This window comes from Sphaerodactylus townsendi, linkage group LG06 (assembly GCF_021028975.2).
Source record: "Sphaerodactylus townsendi isolate TG3544 linkage group LG06, MPM_Stown_v2.3, whole genome shotgun sequence".
NCBI lineage: Eukaryota > Metazoa > Chordata > Lepidosauria > Squamata > Sphaerodactylidae > Sphaerodactylus > Sphaerodactylus townsendi.
This window is the reverse complement of record NC_059430.1, coordinates 75478953-75498948: the sequence shown is the minus strand read 5'-3', so window position 1 is coordinate 75498948 and position 19996 is coordinate 75478953. Positions and strand designations below refer to the sequence as shown.

The following is a 19996-nucleotide window of genomic DNA, read 5'->3' as shown; positions in this document are numbered from 1 at the left end:
ACACCTTATGAAAACACCTAAAGATACCTTCTTTTATAACTTATAAGGCAATCATTGTCATTGTCCCATGTATACTTATGTTTATAAAAGTAACACCTCTTTGGTATATGTAAAAGCAACATTTTTACCTCTTACATTCCCATTAGTTGTAACAGACAGGTTTGCATCTAGACAGTCAAATTCCAAACATAGTTTGCATATAGACCTGCAATCTATACCTCTAGATCAGGGGTCTGCAACCTGCGGCTCTCCAGTTGTTCATAAACTACAATTCCCATCAGCCCCTGCCAGCATGGCCAATTGGCCATGCTGGCAGGGACTGATGGGATTTGTAGTCCATGAACATCTGGAGAGCCGCAGGTTGCAGACCCCTGCTCTAGATCCAGATGTGGCTCTTCAGAAAGGAAAGCCCAGTCTTTATACTGGGAGTAAGATGTAGGGTTGCCAGTTCCAGGTCTGGAAATTCCTTAATATTTGTGGATGGAGCTGTGGAGGATGGACTATAGAGAAGGGGCGAGGGGTTACCATAGAATTTCCTATGATTCCTAGAGAGTTGGGATGTCATATCTGAGTTTTTCCTGGAAGTAAAACCACACTGTTGCTTATGCTAATTGCCCCCCCTCACTTTGCCACCCCCACATCTGCTGGTTGCCAAGTTGCACCTAACAATAGTGGTTGGGATCCCCAGATGGATTTCATCTCATGACACAAGCTCCTATTAGAGTTGCCAGCTCTGGCTTGGGAAATTCCTGGAAATCTAGAAGCAGTACCTGGAGAGGAGATGATTTGGGGAATGAGTACAACAGAAATGTGATACCATACAGACCACCCTTCGAGGCTCTGAAACAGTCAAGTCTTGCAGGAGAACTGGCTTGCCAGTCAACCATTAAGAGGTGAGGAATTGTCTGCCCTCAGCTCCTTCCTTGGAGGCACTGCAAGAGAAACATTTTAAAAAATAGCTGTAGTGTGTTTACTATTATTTCTTCAAGGAGCTGCTGAACAAACACTTGTCTGGGACACTAGGCTGATCCTGCATTGAGCATGGGGTTGGACAAGATGGCCTGTACGGCCCCTTTTAACTCTATGCTTCTATGGTCTATGTAACTTCTGGGGGAAACCCAGCTGTGATGGAGGTTAGCTCTAGGAATTGCCAGAAAATCTATGGTAAAACCATATGGTAAAACTATGATAAAACTGGTTTTTCACTGAAAAGGATGTAGTGGCACACAATATTCCCTGTCTCTCCATGTTCCTAACTCACCTGCAAGTTGTCATGGCTTGGCAACCCTATAGGGAATGGATCTGTGTAATCTGAGATTAGCAGTGATACCAGGACAACTCTGGCCCACACCTGAAGGCTGGTGCAACCCTATGCAGGTGAGATGCCAGCATAACTAGTATGAAAAGGAAATGGCAAGTAAACATTTTTATGGGACTAAACGGATTCTTATGGATGCTGTGCAAAAATAGAAATGATGGAGATGAATAATTGCCATTAATTCAAAGGCAAATTATGCAACAATGTACATGAGTGTAATAAAACAATTGAACAAGATGCATTGATGTATATTTATTTATTGTAAGACCTCATGTGTTCCACTTCCTAATAAATTATTTGTAACAACTAGTGTTTGGGCATTGGAAACCTTATGAATTATCATTGTGTTTGTTATCAGTAATGTCACATTGTATAGTTTTGGTTATTCAGATAGGGATTCTTACACTGGCTCTGTTGATCTTTTCCTCTGAATTCTGATGCAGTTTGGCTCCAATTGTAAAATGTTGCAGATCTGTGGCATAAACATAGCGAATAACACTGAAATGGATGTTGAGCACATTTAGCACATTTGAGGGAAGCAGAACTATCATAACTTCCTCCATGAAATGACTGTGCTGGCATATTGGGATTTTAATTTGGGGAGAGGAACCTTACATACTGCTGTAGCTGCTTAGAAAGCCATCATTTGTTGGTGCAGGGCACTAGAAATTGGCTTGGACTATACCCCAACAACATGTGTGTCAGGTTTACTAGGTTTCTAAGAGGGGCAGGATGGCCGTGTTTAGTTGACCAACTAACAATCCGTGGATCGACATCACCTCTGACTAGCGAGCTGGTGGGTATATCTGCTTATTTCTAAGGCAAGCAGATTTTTAAAAAATCCTAGCCAAGTGAAAACGAATTACTGATCAAAAAAGATGCTTTCAATGCTATACGTGGTTTATGCCACCTATCCCAAAATTTCCAACCCTCATTACTGCTGGCGCTACTACCGCCTAATTTACGATCCGCTTTGTTTAGAGACGGAGTTCAAGTTCTGTTGTATTTCCACGAATGGAATGCCTCTTCCCCTTCCCCATCTCGTCCCAGCGCAGGCGCAGTCTTCCAGCAGGTACCCGATCACAACTTTCTCATTCTCCCGACATCCTCAGCGCATCTCTTTGGTAGACAGAAGCTTCGTCATAGACGGATCATAGACAAAATGTCCTAGACCTATACAGTGCCTTTATGTGGAGGTGGGACTTCCTAAATACTTTTGACACTGCGTTGATTTTACTTTAGAGCTGTATATTGACGTCTGCGTCACTTCCTTCACCAAAGTTAGACGCAAAATGTGAATGCCCTTTCTTAGAACTTATGTGTGCGAAATTGGAATGTTTCAATGCATTTTAAAAAGTTTTGTAAGTGGAGTCTTATGGCACCTTGAAGATTTGGCGTGTTAGCTGTCGTGGACTCGTCTGGCAAGTATTTGGAAAGCTCACTAAAAATGAAGAAATGGGCATTATTAGTCTACGACAGATTATGCTTTTTTGTGACTTTAAGGTGTCACAACACTTCTTTGGGCTGCAACAGGCTAATAAGGCAAGTTAACTCAAATGGAAAAAATAAAGCTCACGTTTTTCTCAAGATTGCTAGGAAAAAGGGGCGGAGACTGATCTTAACGTGTGATGCCCTTAACATACACAGCACTTTGATATCCTTATATTGCAGTAAGTGTGCTTTTTCAAGATATGAACATCAAAAGTCAATAAAAAAGAAAACAAAATAATGTCTGTTATTTTGGTTCCACCGAATGAATCATCGTGATGTGACGTCACCCCATGGATTAGTGATGATCCGATGTTTGCATTGAGAGGCGACGGGGGTTTCGCTCTGGACCAACACAGCTACCAGCGACATCTGATGTTTGAAGCACCAATATTATTCATGTCCTCCAAAAGGAAGAGCACAACGAATGAGATCCCCATTAGGGAAGGTGAGATGGGGGTGGGGGAAAGCCTTAGTTAAATTTGGGAGCCAGGATGGTGCAGTGTTAAGAGTAGCGGATCCCTCACGCCACTTGAAGCCCGCTGAGTGACCTTGAGCCAGTCACAGTTCTCTCAGAACTCTCTCAGCTCATGCAGAGGCAGGTAATGGCAAACCCTAAACGTCTCTTGCCTTGAGAATCCTATGGTCGCCAAATGGCCGGGATTTGGTGGCACTTTTTACACACAATAAAATTACACGCAAACGCCCGCCAGGGATTTTCTGGAATACAAATGCGCCATACTCCTCCCCCGCCCTAGGCAAATGCTTTCTACTCTAACCAAGGGACATGAGTAACACCATCCGCCGCTGAATTTTAGAGCGCGACTATGGGTAGGGCGCATGCGCACCCCGTTGCCCTCAGCTTCCACCTCCATTCTCGGAAAGCTGCGCACGCGCATTAAGTTGCTCGTAGGCTTTTGCGACTGGTCAACCAAAAACGACGTTATTCTAGCTTCTGGCCCCTTCCTACCCACTGCAGGCGCGGCAATGGCTGGCGTACTGAAGAAGGTGAGGGCACACGGTAGGGTCCTTTGGGGTCAGGACCGGTTGTACTTGCTGTTCTTCGTTCATTTGCGTGGATGAGACAGCGAAGGGTTAGGGTTAGGGGTTACATGGGGACAGGAATCCGAGCTATCCAAGGAAATGCCTCTCCCGCGAGACCCCTCACACTTTGTCCTTTTGATTTCTGACGGTTTTTTGCGTGCCCTTCAAGTGTTCATCCATCCAGGGTCAGTCCCACGTTCCTGAGAGTGGCACGTTCTCGTGTCCTGGGGCAGTATGCCTTGGAGAAATAAACATTTAGCAAAGGGCTACGTAGGCAGCGAGGGTGGTGCAGGGGTCGGACAAGGACCCGCGGAAACAGATTCAAATCTCCCCTCGCTGCGTGACCTTGGGCGAGTCGCACACACTCACCCGCGATCCTGGCTAGTATTTGGATTGTAGACCTCCGAGCAATACCATGGTCATGACGCTTTGCTTGAAAACCCTACGGAGTCTCCACAAGTCAACTGTGACATGATGCATGTCTTCTTAAAATTATCCAAAACCGGATGCATGTCTCCTTAAAATTATGCAAAATACAGGCATCTTGGGGAACCTTGCAGGCTAATAGATTTATCGCTGCATATGCATTTCTGTGCACAGTGTCAACAGATGGCAAATAGTACACAAACACACAGGTGTTATTTGTTTAGGAAGTTTATATGCCATCTATCAGAGACCTTGCTTCAGGTGGCTCATAATTAAAACAATAAAACAACCCTTTAAAAACAAGTCAGGACATAGAAACAGCATAAAACAGTGAATGAGCAACTTAAAATTATATTCATAACTTGATCTCAGGTTAGAAGCAGACCAAACAAAAGTTCAGTGGTACCATAAAAGACTAATAACATTTATTTCAAACAGATCACACTTACACAAAGATAGATCTCCTTAGTTAAAAGCCTGGGTGAGAATAAATGATTTCTCATAAGGAAAAGTAAGATAGGTGCCAGATCAGCCTTAAGGGGGAGGCACCCCACTGCAGGCAGGGGCAGAGAGAGCAACATGAAAAGAGGATTTGAACTGGTGCTCTTCAGCCTTTTCTACACTGCTGTCCCACTGAAAGGTGGGAATATGGCAAGAAGCCACATGGCGCCATTGTCATCAAGTGACAGGAAGAAGAAGAACCAGCATCGTCCTTGCTGTCTATGCTAAAAAAGAATTAGGATGCTGTGACCTTACCTAGTTTTTCTATTTTCCTTGTTCGGGGTAAAATATAAACAGTAGCGTTAAAAGGTAGTTACCCTTTTGAAAATCCTTGCAGCCCTCCAAGGGGTTCAAGATGGTATATGTGATTTTTTTTAACTCAAGTTGATATATATAGTTATGTTATCCTCACAACAACCCTAAGAGGTGGGAGAGTGAACTTTGGCTGTCAGTGAAAAGTAAGTGGTAGAGGCTGGTAGCTATGGCTCATTCCGCACATGCAGAATAATGCACTTTCAAACTGCTTTCAGTGCTCTTTGAAGCTGTGCGGAATGGCAAAATCCACTTGCAAACAGTTGTGAAAGTGGTTTGAAAACGCATTATTTTGCGTGTGCGGAAGGGGCCTATGATAGTTTTGGAGGAAAGCAATAAAAAAGTGTTAAATGTTTTGCTGAATCTTTAATGGAATAAATACAAGTCATGGAGAAAGCCCTAAAATGGTTACATGTTTTCATATTTTGGAAGTCAATAATTAAGCAATTACTAGTGTGATTAGTGTGCTTATTTGGTATGTTTTTGTCTTTTTTTTAATGCCTGCAGACTACTGGGCTTGTGGGGCTCGCTGTCTCCGAAGCTCCACATGATGTAAGTCTTCTAAAATACTTATTTATTTAAAGTTGACAGAGCAGAAACAGCCTTCCACTGATTAATGCTTATGTCTGTATTAATGATGCACAAAATTGGTCAATTATTAGCCAAGTTTCATAACTTAGATTATATGCAGATGCTACATTCTGGTTAATCAGTTACCAAGGAAAGCTTAAACCCAAATCCTTTAAGCATCCTAGACTGCAGGAAGTGGAACTTACTTTAAGATAAAAGTACATTTTTGTTTATTTTAAATAACTACTTTCTTAGTTTGCCTGTGGTGGTGAGAATTGCCTCCAGGTGACCAAGCAGGGAAGCTGTACTAACGTGGATGATTCTTTTTGTTTTGCCAAGTGAAATAATTTTTTTAAAGAATTTTGGAACTACTTTGAAAGGCTGTTCTAATACTTAATGCTATACATGTTAACATTTTGCACACATTTTCTTGTAATTCTTATACTCCCTCTTCAAGGCATCTAGTGTTATTATGTAAATAAAATATACGCACTGTGGGAGAGACACTAAGACTAAAGGTGTCTCGTCTAAGACATTATTGTGAGACATGAACAAACTAAAGGTCTTTGATTTGTACCTCAGCCATTGTTACGGAATGTATGCTGTAGCCTGTAACCACTACCTAACATTGCATTTTGAATTTGGCTTTTAAATTATAAATAAGACCCCTAAACAAAAAGAAATAAAAATGACAAATAACAATAATGGTGACTAGTCTGCAGATAAACATCCGTAAAAGGTTTCAAAATATCTAGAAATCTCCATGTGTAATTGTTGTCTATATGCAATATGTTCAAATGTTGATAAGGCTGTAAGGTCTTTGATCCAGTGAATCACTGGAAGTGGGCATTTATCATTCAAATGTTGTAATATACAAGTCTTTTAGCAACAGTAAGGTTACAAGGGTCCATTTTCTTTGAACATCTTACCTAACATTGCATCAAGAGCCAGCTTCTTATTTGAAGAAGAGTTGTTCATGCTTGGAATTCCACTGGCACTTATAGAATTTGCATAAATTTTGTGGGAGAAATTATTATGTCTGCTTCTGAAAAGGTTGTTAGTGTTGATGTGTCACAGATGTCCCTTGGGGAAGATCTGACAACTCTTGACTTTCAGCAACTATACATTGGTAGCGGCCCAGTTACACGAGCTGCATGTTTGGTATTCCAGTGAACTATGTTAAGTGTGTTTAGAGGCATTGGATTCCAGAAAGATACCTAGAAAGAAACTGTTTCTGAAAATCCTCTCAATTTCAAAGTGTAGCATGGAAAGCTGTTCAAGAAACATAGGCCGTTTCCGCACGGCCCGTAAATGGCGCCCTGGGGACGGGAAATACGCCGCCCACCGCACTGAAAAACAACCCTTTAAAGGGTCGTTTTTCCTTCAACAGCGTGTTCCCTGCGGCGCGGTGTGAACAGCACCGCCGGGAACACGCTGTTCTCCGATTGTTTACTCGCTGCTGGAAAAGCCGCCCATTTCGTCCTCCGACCCCTGGAGGTCGGAGAGCAGCGTGGGCGGGGCTTCGACGGCCAGCAGGCGACGACGAGGACAAGGTGAGTCGGACGGGGAAGGGGGAAGAGGCGGCTCCATGTGGAGCCGCCTGCCGTCTGCCGGCCTCTCCAGAGGCCGTCCGCATGCTTGCCGGCGTGGAGGCGCTTCAACGGCCGTGCAGAAACAGCCATAGTTTTAAACCTCCCACAGACATACAGAACTAGTTTCATGGATCTTGATATTCCTACCATTGTTGGAGAGGAAGGGTCTCAGTAATAGCTCAGACTCTTTCTTTGTTTATCTGGGCTATTGACCAAACATTTCATTTCCTGTGCAATAAAGCTTTCTGAGAAAGACTGATGGAGCTACTATGCTATTGTGAACTGTTGCCATGTAGTGCCTAAGAGAATGAGCTGTGATCCAGTGACTGCTGATGGAAATCTCCTTTGGACCGCAAAGTTACTAGGTGACCTGAGGCAAGCAACAGTTTGTATCAGACCCAGAATCTTATCTGCAAAATGGAGATAATGCTGACCTACCGGTACTTTCTAGGAATGTTACAAGAATACAGTGGTTTTACTAAAGTGTTTTACAGTGGTGATGTACTGTTTTTTTTTTAAAGAAGTCATCTTTTGGCTAGTTATAGACTTCTGCTTAGTTGTATTTATGGAAATTGTATTATAAACATTGTGGTTGACCTGTGATATGTGTAAAAGCAGGAATGAATTATGACAGTATCTTGTTTACTAGATGGTTGGATTTTTTATCACCTCAAAAATGTTAACCCCACATTTAAATGTATATAACTATAGTGTTCCAACTTGGAGTTGAAAATAAGAATTCATTTTTAGTGGGCTCTGCAAATTTTATACTAGTGTGTAGTTGTGTTAGGTCTTGGACCAATAATCAATAAGCGGACTCTAGATGTAGGATCAGTCATCTTTATTGGAAAGGCAACAAGTTCCCCAACCTCAGGAAGCCAGTTCTGCTCGATCTGCAGTATTCATCTTCAGTATTCATTTTTATCCCCACTCAATGCTCCCCTAAATCCCCCCTCCCAAATTCCCAGATAATGTGGGAAAGCAAAGTGTGAACAAGAATGTTTTTGAAAGCAGGCATCCCAAGGCCAAGATGGAGATAGTCAGATAGCCTCCTGCCAAGTTCTGCTCCTTCCCCCTCCCAGAGCCTTGGCAACATCATCTACATTTGCAAGCACATAAGAACAGAAAGTAGGCCATTAATATGCCATAGAATTGGTTACATTGTAAAGCATAGATCAATCCCCATGCAATGGAACCAGCATCCCCTCATCCAGCTGTTAATCCTGTAACCATGTGTGCCCCGCTGAGTGATACCTGGAAGACGGGTGCCATTCCTGACAAGTTGCACTGTTTTTGTCTCCCATTACTGAAGTGAATTCATGATTAGAAATTACAGTCCTAATGGGACAGCTTTGTCCCACATATTTCCACATTACTGTCACACAAGAAGTGCAGTAACTCTGTTTTTGAATTGTCCCAAGTAATTAGCTGTTAAGCTGAATGATCAGAGCAAATATTAACAGGGAGCCCAATGTTGTTAAAGCAGCACTAGAAGATAATGTTTCTAGAGATGGGCACATTGGGTATGAATCAGAGGAAGGCCAAACACCTGTCTTAGTCTGGATTGAAGAAGTCGAGTGAGGATAGTTATTGTCATACGTGAATGAAAGCCAGTGTGGACTAGTATAAAGTACTGGTAAGAAAGTGGCCAAAGTCACACCTTCTATCTCCTACTTCAAGCCCTTTGCTTTGGAGACAGAGAGATCACTGGTAAGAAATATAAAATGTATCCCTGTTGTTAGGATCATACATTATGGGCCTTTGATCAGAGCAAGTGTCTGAATGTGAAGTAGACTAATAAACTGTATTCTGTTTCATTAGGATTTATGGAAAGAAAACCAGAATCCTAACTAGCTATTTGAGACTTTACAGTTTTTATAGATGCCTAGAATTTGGGGTTTTCAAGACTTCAGTGCAGCATTTTAGCCCTGCTTCCACTATTGGTACTGCCAGCGTTGTTTGTGGTGCTGTTCAGGGGTTAATGCATAGGAATGAATGGCCAATTTAAACCTTCTGCTTATTGAATACTGTGTAATCTTTTCAGCGCTTGAGGATATTGTATACAAAAATTCTTGCAGCTCTGCAGAACATTCCCAGAGATGCCGCCTACAGGACTTACACAGAGAAAATTGTAAATGAGAGATTTGATCTAGTAAAAACAGTAAGTACACAATATTAAATTCAAATGACATGAGTCAGTTGGTGTGTTATATTCCTCTCTTGTCATACCATGTGTTTCAAAGTACCGTATATACTCACATATCAGTCTAATTTTTCAGCACACTTTTTTTGTGCTGAAAAAGCCCCCCTCGACTTATACGCGAGTCAGGTGTATTAAAAAAAATATTTTAGGATTTTTACTTTGTTGGCCGCCAGGGGGCACAGTTTTTAGGCTAGCGACACCAAAATTTCAGGGATTTTTCAAGAGACTCTCCTGATGATACCACCCAAATTTGGTAAAGTTTGGTTCAGGGGTCCAAAGTTATGGACCCCCAAAGGGGGTGCCCCCATTGTTTCCAATGTGAGCTAATAATAGATGGGGCTACATGTTGAGGGTCCATAACTTTGGACCCCTTAAATCAAACTTCACCAAACCTTGGTGGTATCATCAAGATAATCTCTTGCTGATACCAACCAGGTTTGGTGATGTTTGGTTTAGGGGGTCCAAAGTTATGGACACCCAAAAGGGGTGCCCCATTCCCCATTTTTCCAATGGGAGCTACATTTTGAGGGTCCATAACTTTGGACCCCCTGAACCAAACTTCACCAAACCTGGGTGGTATCATCAGGAGGGTCTCCTAAAGATACTCTGAAATGTTGGTACTGCTAACATAAACATTCCTCCCCTGATCAAAAATCCAGTTTTGAAGGATTTTAACTCTTGTGTTTTAGCTTGGTTGCTGACTGAACTAAAGTTTTTGCACTTTTAAAGTTATTGTTGAGACCATATTATTTTTGTTGACCCTTTTTTCCACTTACAGAGCTAGTTTACTGTTTTTCTTGGAAATAAATATTCAAAAACATTTAACCTACTGATGCCTCAATTAATGTAATTTTATTGGTATCTATTTTTATTTTTGAAATTTACCAGTAGCTGCTGCATTTCCCACTCTCGACTTATACGCGAGTTAATAAGTTTTCCCAGTTTTTTGTGGCAAAATTAGGTGCCTTGACTTATATGCAAGTCGACTTACACACGAGTATATACGGTAATTGAAATGTTCTGAACTTAAAATTACTTCCATTAAATAGTTGTTCCAGTATTGATGAGATTTGAGATTTCCGTTGTTTTTACAATGGTGTTAGCTTTAGCATATTCTTGCCAGTCTCCAGAAACTACAAAGTTCCCTTCTTAATACTACATGGTCTTAGTCCTAAAGAAAATATATCAGATGCAAGAATGGGTTGAATATATGTTTCAGGGAGAAAAGGTATACTGAGTAGACCTTGACAGACACAGTTATACTGGGGCAGTACTGAAAGGATTATATATTGTTATTACGGGTATAGCTAAATATTCATCCATGGTAAATATTCTTCCATGGCAACAAAGCTCTTTATTGAAAATGCTGAGCACAAGTGTACAGCCCTTGAAAATCTTCATCTTGTTGCGGAAAGAATAGCCTAAAATATTTTCTTGTTGATGAAAAGATGTGAATGTATGTCACTGGTAACCACAGCTTTCAGTTTCAATTTTTCTTTCAGAATGAGGCATATGCATTTGTTGCTTACATATATAGTAGAACAGATGTGAGTCTTTAATTTTCTTTTATTTTAATTTGCAGGAGCCTGATGTGCAAAAACTAGAAAATAAAATAAACTGTGGACAGCTAGAAGAAGTGATTTTGCAGGTCAAGTTGGACATTACTGAACTACAAACAATTGAAGTTCATTGTAGCTTCTTTGTGTCAGCTGTAACATCTATTAAGAGATTGGAGGGAATCCCAACATCCTTTTTAATGCCTTGATCACTGAGGGATTAATGTCTTTTTGTATCTCCGTAGAGAAGAATATAGTATTTAATTTTCATCATTAGTATATTGTCATTAGTATATTAAGTTGTAAAGTGGCTAATCCTATGTATCTGTTGGGAGGTGGGATTTGTTCCCCCTGCATTAAACACATATGAACACATGAAGCTGTTTTATACTGAATCAAACCCTTGGTTCATCAAGGTCAGCACTGTCTACTCAGATTGGCAGCAACTCTCCAACATGTTAGGTAGAGATCTTTCACATCACTTACTACCTGATTTTTTAACTGAAGATGTCGGGGATTGAACCTGACCTTTTACATGCCAAAAAGATGGTCTGCCACTGAGCCACAGTCCCTCATTAATTCCCAGCAAACATCCCAGATGTGCACAGATACCAAAACTAGAAGGAAATCTTTAGTTACGCTTAGAAACATAATATTGTAATTAACCAAAAGGAACAAAAGCTACCTGCTGAGAACTGAGTGTTCTCAAGGCGGTTTGGGATTTTTAGAGCAGTTGAACCAACCAAGGGGGAATGGATTTGTTCATATCTTTGTGAGGTTATAGAAAGTTTTTGAAGGCAGGGTGGGATTTTCAAATGCATGCACCCCACATAATTTTAATGAGCCCACAGCTTTTTTTTCTAATAGCAATCTTGGTAGGTAACTGCTCTTCAATAAAGCACTGAAACAAGGCCACCCGCACACAAGTTAGCTATTCCTTCTCATTTGCCAGATAAGCAGAAAAAGTTTACATTGTAATTTTTTAATTAAAAAACATGTCCACATCCCAGTGGCTTGATGACAGTTGAGTATGCTTATTGCTGTTGGAAAGACTGGAATATTGAGATCAGTTAAAGCAGGAAACCATAGGATGGAGAAATTGGCCTGCTCAAGCCACAGAGAGCAGATAGTATTCTGGAATTCATCCTCCACTCGCAGATCTCACATGTGACATAGGGAGAGGAAGGTAAAATAAATTTCTTTGTTCTGTACCTTTCCTTAGTCACTGAATAAAGAGGCAGGAAAGGTAGTTTGATCTTCCCTCCGCAGTAGCCTCCTTACCCGCATGATCATTACTCCATAATCCTTGAGTCAGAAAGGGCTGCTATTGGGAGGGGAAAGGAGAAACTATCTGTAACAATAACTGCCTTCCATTTACAAATTGCTGCACTCAACCTAGTAGGACAGGTTGGTGCAGGATGATTTGGGCAGGTTTTAAAATTCACTTTTCTTTTTTCTCAACAGGCTGAAAATGAGCTCTCCCTTGCCCGGAAAATGGTGCAGTGGCGGCCATGGGAGCCTTTAGTTGAAGAACCTCCTGCTAATCAGTGGAAGTGGCCAGTCTAGTCTGCACTATTTCTAATTTCTGAAATAGAAAACTACTTCATTAAATGTAATATGGGTGTGGATGAAAAAAATCTTTAACTTAAATACAATTCTACGTCTAATATTTTTGTCTGCTTTAGTATTATTTGGAATTTTATTCTATATTCACAGAGTAGAATGGGGTCTGAATAATTTATTTACTTTTTCTAATACTTGGCAGCAAACTTTTTGTTTTGCAAATTGTTGCAAAACTTTGTTTCAAATGGCTTCTGATATTTACTTAAACTGGTAAGTCAAGTTAGTAATTATGTCTTGCTGATGTGGAAAACACCTTATTTTATTTTAGAAATCATACTATTTGATTACAAAGGACAAAGCCAGCAAGAAATGTTCACCATAGTTGTAACCTAGAATAATTCATACTTGTTCTGCACGCTTCTTCCTTTTTATGATAAAGCTTCGTATCTGCTATAATCTTAAATCTGATGGATTACATCATTTCCTGCAAAGATTTAGGAATACTTGAAGGGCATAACAGAGTCATTCCATCACTCGCCTCCCCACATTATTAAAAGGTTAAACTAGGTGGGGATATGAAAGTAGTTTATAGGCTTTCTGTTACTGGAAGTACTCTGGCATGGTTCCTGTGCATACATTCTGTGGGAATGTGGACAGGGTTGTATTGTGGGGATTTCTCCATGCATAGGGTTTTATACTTAGCAGACAGCACAAATCTTTACATTCCAAATTATCTCAGTAAAGGTGTCTTGGGGCAATACTTCTGCTCCCACATTCCAGGAGACTACAATCCCCACCTAAGACACATTGTGCCAGCAAGACCCAGAGCTGGAAAAGATGCCTATCTGATTGCAGCACAGCTGGGCCTGGTCTTGGCAGAATTTACTCAGGATGAGCTCAGCCAGTTTTCAGCAGCATCACTCTTCTTAGAGATTGCCAGGACAGTCAGCTATTTAAAGAAGTCCAGAGGGAAGGAACAATGAGCTCATCACTCAAAGACCATCCATTGGTCCAAGGGCTTGTCACTCCCCGGGGATGAATTGGGGAGGGAGGATTGGCTGAGCCCAGGGTTGGCCCTCTCTTGGGGAAGCATTTAAAGGACATGCCCAGGAACCCCAAGGGAGGAAAGAGGCATTTAGGACTAGGTAAATGGCAGGGCAGAGTGGAAAAATTGGATGAAGTTGTCCAACTGAAAGCAAACCCTGAATAGCGAGACATCCCTGGAGTCAAATCTGATGGCAGCAGAACCAGACAAAAGGTTATTCTTGAGTGGATTAACTCCCTCCACCCACTCACAGAAATTTGTGTGTACTATCAAGTCACAGCTGACTTGTGGCAATTGTAAAGGCAAAAGATGTTCAGAGGTATTTGGCCACAGCCTGCCTCTGCATGGGCTGACTGAGTTTTGAGACAACTGTGACTGGGTCAAAGTCACCCAGCAGGCTTCATGTGGAGGGGTGGGGAATTGACCCTGGTTCTCCAGATTACAGTCTTCTGCTATTAACCACTACACCACACTGGCTCACTCCCAGAAATAGCAGTATGGAAATCTTGTATGCTGCCATGAGGAGCCCACCCATGTTCTTTCCTTCCTCCACTGATACAGCAAAAATGCTTGCTCTCAGTAACTGAACATTTTGGTCTTACAATAGGAGACTTCATCATCCCTTCTTTCACCAAGTTCTATACTACTATAAACTTGTTAGCTGTAACCATATCCATCTAAAAACTGGAGTTTCTCCCTAGGGGTGGATAAAAAATTTATTGTTTGGCAGAACATTAAATTGTAGAAGGCTCTGAAATCAGTTACGGTATATTGTTCTTGCAGGAATCCTTGTGTTGAAGTCTTGCTTTTCCATCAATGGACTTATGCTAACTTTTAAATCAACCTAGTATAAGTATGTGCAAACAGGATGCATCCACAACACATTAACTGCACTGAAGTTCTCTTTTGATCAATGACCATCATGGCTTACAAACATTAAATACGTGCAGGGTTGCCAACTCTAGGTTTGAAAATACCTGGAGATTTTAGGGTGGGGTCTGGAAGAGTGAGGTTTAGGGAGGAGAGGGACATTAATAGGGTATAATGCTGTGGTGCCCAATATTTTGTTACCAAATATCAAGCCAACAGGATAGAGTTCTAAGTAACTTTATTTGCAAAGAAAGGGGAGCAGTCCTCACATGGGCAGACTCCATTACTATACAGCGTATTTATTCCCTTTCCCCAGTTCCGCCACATTCCATTCTCCCATTGGCGAAGGATACTTGGAATTACAACTTTCCAGTCCGCCTATTTACATGTTACTCCTTGATATGTGCCCCACACCCTCACCCCTCTCATATGTGCATTAAAATGAAGGTTATCGTCAGAGCAGAAGTTAATATGCATTAGCTCATTAAGCATACTCAGTTAACTCTGCTTGCACAGTTTTTGTCCTTTAGCCTATATACTCTAACTAGCTTCAGGTGGTTCTTGTCCAGCCACAAACATCCTCCCTTATGACTCATTTCCTCATTAGTAGAAAACACATTTTTCATTTACTACAATGCCATACAATCCACCTAATTTATTTATTTTATTTATTTATTTATTTATTATATTTGTATACCGCCCTCCCCGAAGGCTCAGGGCGGTTTCCAACAACATAAAAATTTAAAACATCATAAATATAAATATAAATTAGTTAAAATACATAAAATTTTAAACTAGAGATGGCTTCAGCTATCCAAAGCTATCCTTCAGAGAAGGCTTCACCTTCCAAAGCAGTCATTTTCTCCTGAAGTGGTATATTTTAAATAAAATGATTATGTAGACTACAGTTGGCAGTTCTGCTGAAAAGAGGTCAGAATGTCCTTAACCTTACACTGACAGCCGATAACCAGAGAGTAATGTAACCACTTCTTTCCAGGAGCGAACATTGCAAACAAGCTCCCTTCGCTACTATTCTGGCTGATGGTGGCGAGCCGAGCTACCCTTCTCTGGGTCTTAGGTTGTGTTTGAGGACTAACCATTCAGTAGCCTCACGCTTCTGTCCAGGAATACTTTTCCCCTCCCTTGCAGCCTGTTTCTTGCATTGGGCCTGAGGGCAAGGCCCATTGATTTCAATGGGATTTACTTCCATCTAGGGCTAGGCTTCCTTACGAAGCCGACTTCGCCATGGTGGCCAGCTGCAAAACAGTAGTGCTCAGTACCTTTTGAAAATTTCTGCAATTAAGTGATAATTTCTGCAATTAAAAACGTTAACAGTTTGCAGCTTTCTCCCCTCCATCCAACAAAAACAATAGTTTTATTTTGGCAACTGTGGAAATTATGTCAAGAAATCGCCTTTTTGAGTTGTTTTGCTGACATGCTTTTTTTCCTTGTCGCCACGGGCGTGGAGAAGGGGACGGTACTGACGGCTGTCTCCAAACCTCAGCCGCTTTCTCCTGCTTTACAGTGAAGCTGAGAAGCAGGCAGGGATAGTCTCGCTTTACTCACTCTCGCGAGAGTTCATGGCATCCTCGTTGCCATAGATACAGTGACTAGCGGCGGAGTGCATAGAACGATAATCGTTGATGTTCGATTAGCCAGGTAAAGGTGTTTGACTTCCTTCCTGCTTAGAAAAACAAATCTGAAGAGGAGGGAGAGCCGGAGCGGAGGTGCAAGAAACTGCGCCCACTCTCTCCTTGTATCACAGAGGGCTAAGTCCTTAGGTACATTTCCCAACAGGCCGTGCGAAAAGACCACCTTTAAAAGAGTACAGCGATGGCGGCACAAAGCCCTTCAGAATAAGTAGTCCATAGGCACGATTGAAGGGTCGGCTAGAGTTTCACTCTCTGATGTAACTACTCGTGATTCCCAATACATGCTGGGTGTTGCAATCCTTGAACGGCTGTTGAGAGGCTTTTAGAAGTCCGACAGTTTCTTTCATGGCGGAAGTCGTGCGTGGGGATTGCGGTTCAGATTTCACAGGGTTCCTGCCTCCTGGGCCTTTGGTGGCAGAATGAGCTTTAACAGGGGTAGCTGAAATCGCGGTGCTGCAGACTTTCTGTATATATTTTTAAACTGTCTCAGAAACACTTTCGTTTGGAATAAGCGTAAGCCCCACAGTAGAGCCAAGTCGCTAGCCCTCGAGCTAAGGAAGGGGACATGCAATATAACGAACTTCCGTGTATATGTATACGTGTGTGCATGTCAAGTCACGATTTATGGCAACTCCATAGCGTTTTCAAGGCAAGAGACTTCCAGAGGTGGTTTGCCATTGCCTGCTTCCGGGGTGGGCTGAGAGAACTATGACCGACCCAAAGTCACCCAGTGGGCTTCATGTGGGGAGTCGAACCCCATTTTCCAGATTAGAGTCTGCTGCCATTAACCACTACTCGGTTGTGGTTTTATGTTCCAGTAACAAAGCAGAAACTGACCTATTCGATTCGGGGGGGGGGGGGGATATGATTTAAATGTTATGTTCTGACAAATTCAGAGCTTTATGAGGAAGTTAATTCTATTGGTAACATTTGTAAATCTATAGAAAGCATAACATGCACTTTTCTTCTATATCATACATTTTAAAGAAACACTGAAAACCCTCTGAAAACTGTTGGTACACTCATTTTACTCTGCTGAAAGAATTGCTCATGATATGCTACAGACATAGCTATTCACTCATCTATTTCAGCAGAATTTGACTCTTTTACATGGGGGTCACTGGGGTGCCTCAGTTTCAACCTTTGCCACACCCCACACTTTACCCCATTTCAAAGGTGTTTTTGATCTCTCTTTTTTTAAAAAAAACATGGTTTGTTTGCACTGCTCTCCTCAGAACATTGTTTTCTGGCCACCATCTTTTTTTGTTTGCAATCTTCTTTCGTTTTGCCATCATCTTCTTTTCTTTTGCTCCCCCCCCCCCAATGCATTGTTGTAATGATTCATAGCATTGCTGATTTGATGATTTGAAAAAGTGGGGGGCAAAAAAGGAGAATACAAGAAAAATAAGTGGAGAGGGCAAAGCAGTGAGGTGAGGGATGAAAAAAGTGGCAGATGGGATGAAGGAAAGTTTGGACAGTCGCATAGGGGATAGGCTTTTTGGTGGACAAACTGTGTCAGTATGATCACACTGTAAGGGAAGATATCTCAGAACTGTTTCAAGCAAAAATATTATAGTACAAGTCTTTTCAGAAACAATGCAGAAAAGGTTAACTGGAAACTTTTCCAGAATGAAACGGGGGGTGGGGGGGATGTGTGGAACATCACAGGAAAAATGCAGCATTAGAGGGCTGGAAATGTTTTAAACCAGTCATGTGGAGAAGATCACACTTTCATTCTTCATAGCTTTACTTGTTAATTCCAAATGAGAATAATTAGATTGGTGATAATATCCCTTTCACTGTGTCAGAGAAGCTATGTAAATAATAGTTTGAAAACATGCATGTTCTCTCTCACACAATCCCTGAGGATAACCTGAAAAACATTTTTTATAAAATTGAAACTGCCAACCTTGTGTAAAATGTTTTCACAGTATTATCCATTCATAGTTACCAATTTTATGGAAGGGGGGAGATGGAAACTTTTTCTTTAGAAAGCAAAGCACTAGGAAATTGTCCATTTTGGAAAATTTCCACATCTGTCATTTAATCTGAAAAACTTTCTCTTACTGGTGGTTGTTGCCGTGTCTAGCGAAAAATAGGCAGCCAGTTACTTCAAATTGGGGATTAGTCTAAATTTCTAAGTATGGATTACCATTTATTTCAAAACTATGCCTGACTCTTACAAGAATGTCAAAATATGTATTCTTTAATTTCAGTGAAATGGCTGATCCAGAGAAAGAGGGTGATGACCTTGCTGAAGCAGAGGCTAATGTTTCAGTAGCTGAACAGCAAGTTGTAGAGGACCCATCAATAACTCAATCAACAGAAGAAATTATAGACTTTGTAGAGATTACAGAAAAACAGATAGATGCAACACAGTCAAATGAAACAGCTGAGCCTGCCAAGCAGGAGCAGCTAATTCTTGAGTCCAGTGCTTCTGAAGAGGTGCCAGAGAGCTTGGACACTGCATCAGACCAAGCCCATGCAGAACCACAGGTTCAGAGAGATGTTGCAGATGTGAGAGTAGACACTGCAGCAGAGCAAGAGGAAGCCCATGCAGAACCACAGGTTCAGCAACATGCTGCAGGTGTCAAAGAACTTAGTGATGAAATTCAGTCTGATGTTGACACACCAGCTCCAGTAGTTGAAATAACAGCAAAAGCTTCTGGAACTCTTGCTGAAAATCTGTCTGGATTAGCTGCAGAAACACATGATTTAGATAGCCCGCTATCGGGAACTTCGCAATCTCAAACACCAGACGTTCCAGAAGATACAAAATATTCTACCACAACAGGTATACTTTTTAGCTGGTATTGTAATTCTCTTTTGTTGCCTTTTTGTCTTCTCTAGTGCTTTCCCGTTTCTGGCCAAATTTCCTATCAAAGCAATATTGTGGTGTGCTGGGTAGGGGGTCTTTTTTTAAGGACAGAAAATAACCAAATTGCACTTGTCTGTTATCTGTGCCCTGGCTGATCTGCCACAAAAGAAAGGTAAGCTTGGTACAACGAGAAGCCCCATGTGTAAATGGCCATACAGTAAGTATGTATAATTGTACAGGAGTCAACAATTTTATTTAAAACATTGTTTCTGAAGTGATAATAAACTTGAAAAAAATTACCTTAGTTGCCTTGGAAAAGAAAAGGCATACAGTGAGATCTAAACTAGCTGAGGAAGTATGAGCATGGATTTATTTTGTTTTCTCATTTCCCCAGTTAAGATTATGCTACATCCTGATATCCAGATTTTCACAACGACCTTCAATATTAACAGAACTGTGGGGCAAATGAAAGAGTATTTTTCATCACGATTCAAAATACCACAGGATGTTTTACAGTTCATGTTACTAGGTATGTATCAAGTCGTATATGAACCTCTCTTTGTTCCCCAGATCTATAAGAATAATTATAAGTTGGATCCAGTGGCGAAACTCCCATGGGGACATCCGGGACGCTTTGTCCCAGATGCCACCAAAAGAAGTCACTTGGGGGGCGCAAAATAGCCAGACCATGGCCCCTCCTCCTTGCCTGGAGTGCCCTAATTATCTCTGTCTCTCCCGGGGCTTTTTTTTAAAGCAATACTCGGCTTTCAAAAAAACCCCAGGGAAAGGCAGAGATAATGAGGGCGCACCAGGCAAGGAGGAGGGGGTGTGGTCTGGCTATATTGCACCCCCAAGCCCAGAATGGAGGCTGCAGTGCTCCTCTTGGTACTATGGGCTTGCTCTGTCCCTTTCTCAGCTTAAAAAAAAGAGCAAGCCCATAGCGCCGAGTTTGCATCCCCTCTGCTCTCAGAAAGTCCCTCTGGGAGAGAAAGGGGCGCTGAAGCCTCTAAGCTCGGCGCTCTCCTGCCACAGGAACCG

The 19996-nt window shown here is 41.6% G+C and overlaps 2 protein-coding genes across 2 annotated transcripts in view; both read left to right on the top strand.

Annotated features, from left to right (window-relative positions):
• The first annotated feature begins 3668 nt into the window (after positions 1 to 3668).
• On the top strand, positions 3669 to 12679 carry NDUFA5 (NADH:ubiquinone oxidoreductase subunit A5). Its single transcript, XM_048501771.1, has 5 exons — positions 3669 to 3814; positions 5597 to 5641; positions 9296 to 9412; positions 11037 to 11102; positions 12475 to 12679. The coding sequence occupies exons 1-5, from the start codon at positions 3794 to 3796 to the stop codon at positions 12574 to 12576; spliced, it is 351 nt and encodes a 116-aa protein (XP_048357728.1). The 5' UTR covers positions 3669 to 3793; the 3' UTR covers positions 12577 to 12679.
• A 3373-nt stretch (positions 12680 to 16052) lies between these two features.
• Positions 16053 to 19996, top strand: part of IQUB (IQ motif and ubiquitin domain containing) — a 31946-nt gene continuing 28002 nt past the window's right edge. Inside the window, exons 1-3 of the mRNA XM_048502339.1 lie at positions 16053 to 16147; positions 18357 to 18934; positions 19353 to 19487. Coding sequence (XP_048358296.1) covers positions 18361 to 18934; positions 19353 to 19487 — 709 coding nt within the window. The 5' untranslated portion in view covers positions 16053 to 16147; positions 18357 to 18360. The remainder of the gene's footprint in view (positions 16148 to 18356; positions 18935 to 19352; positions 19488 to 19996) is intronic.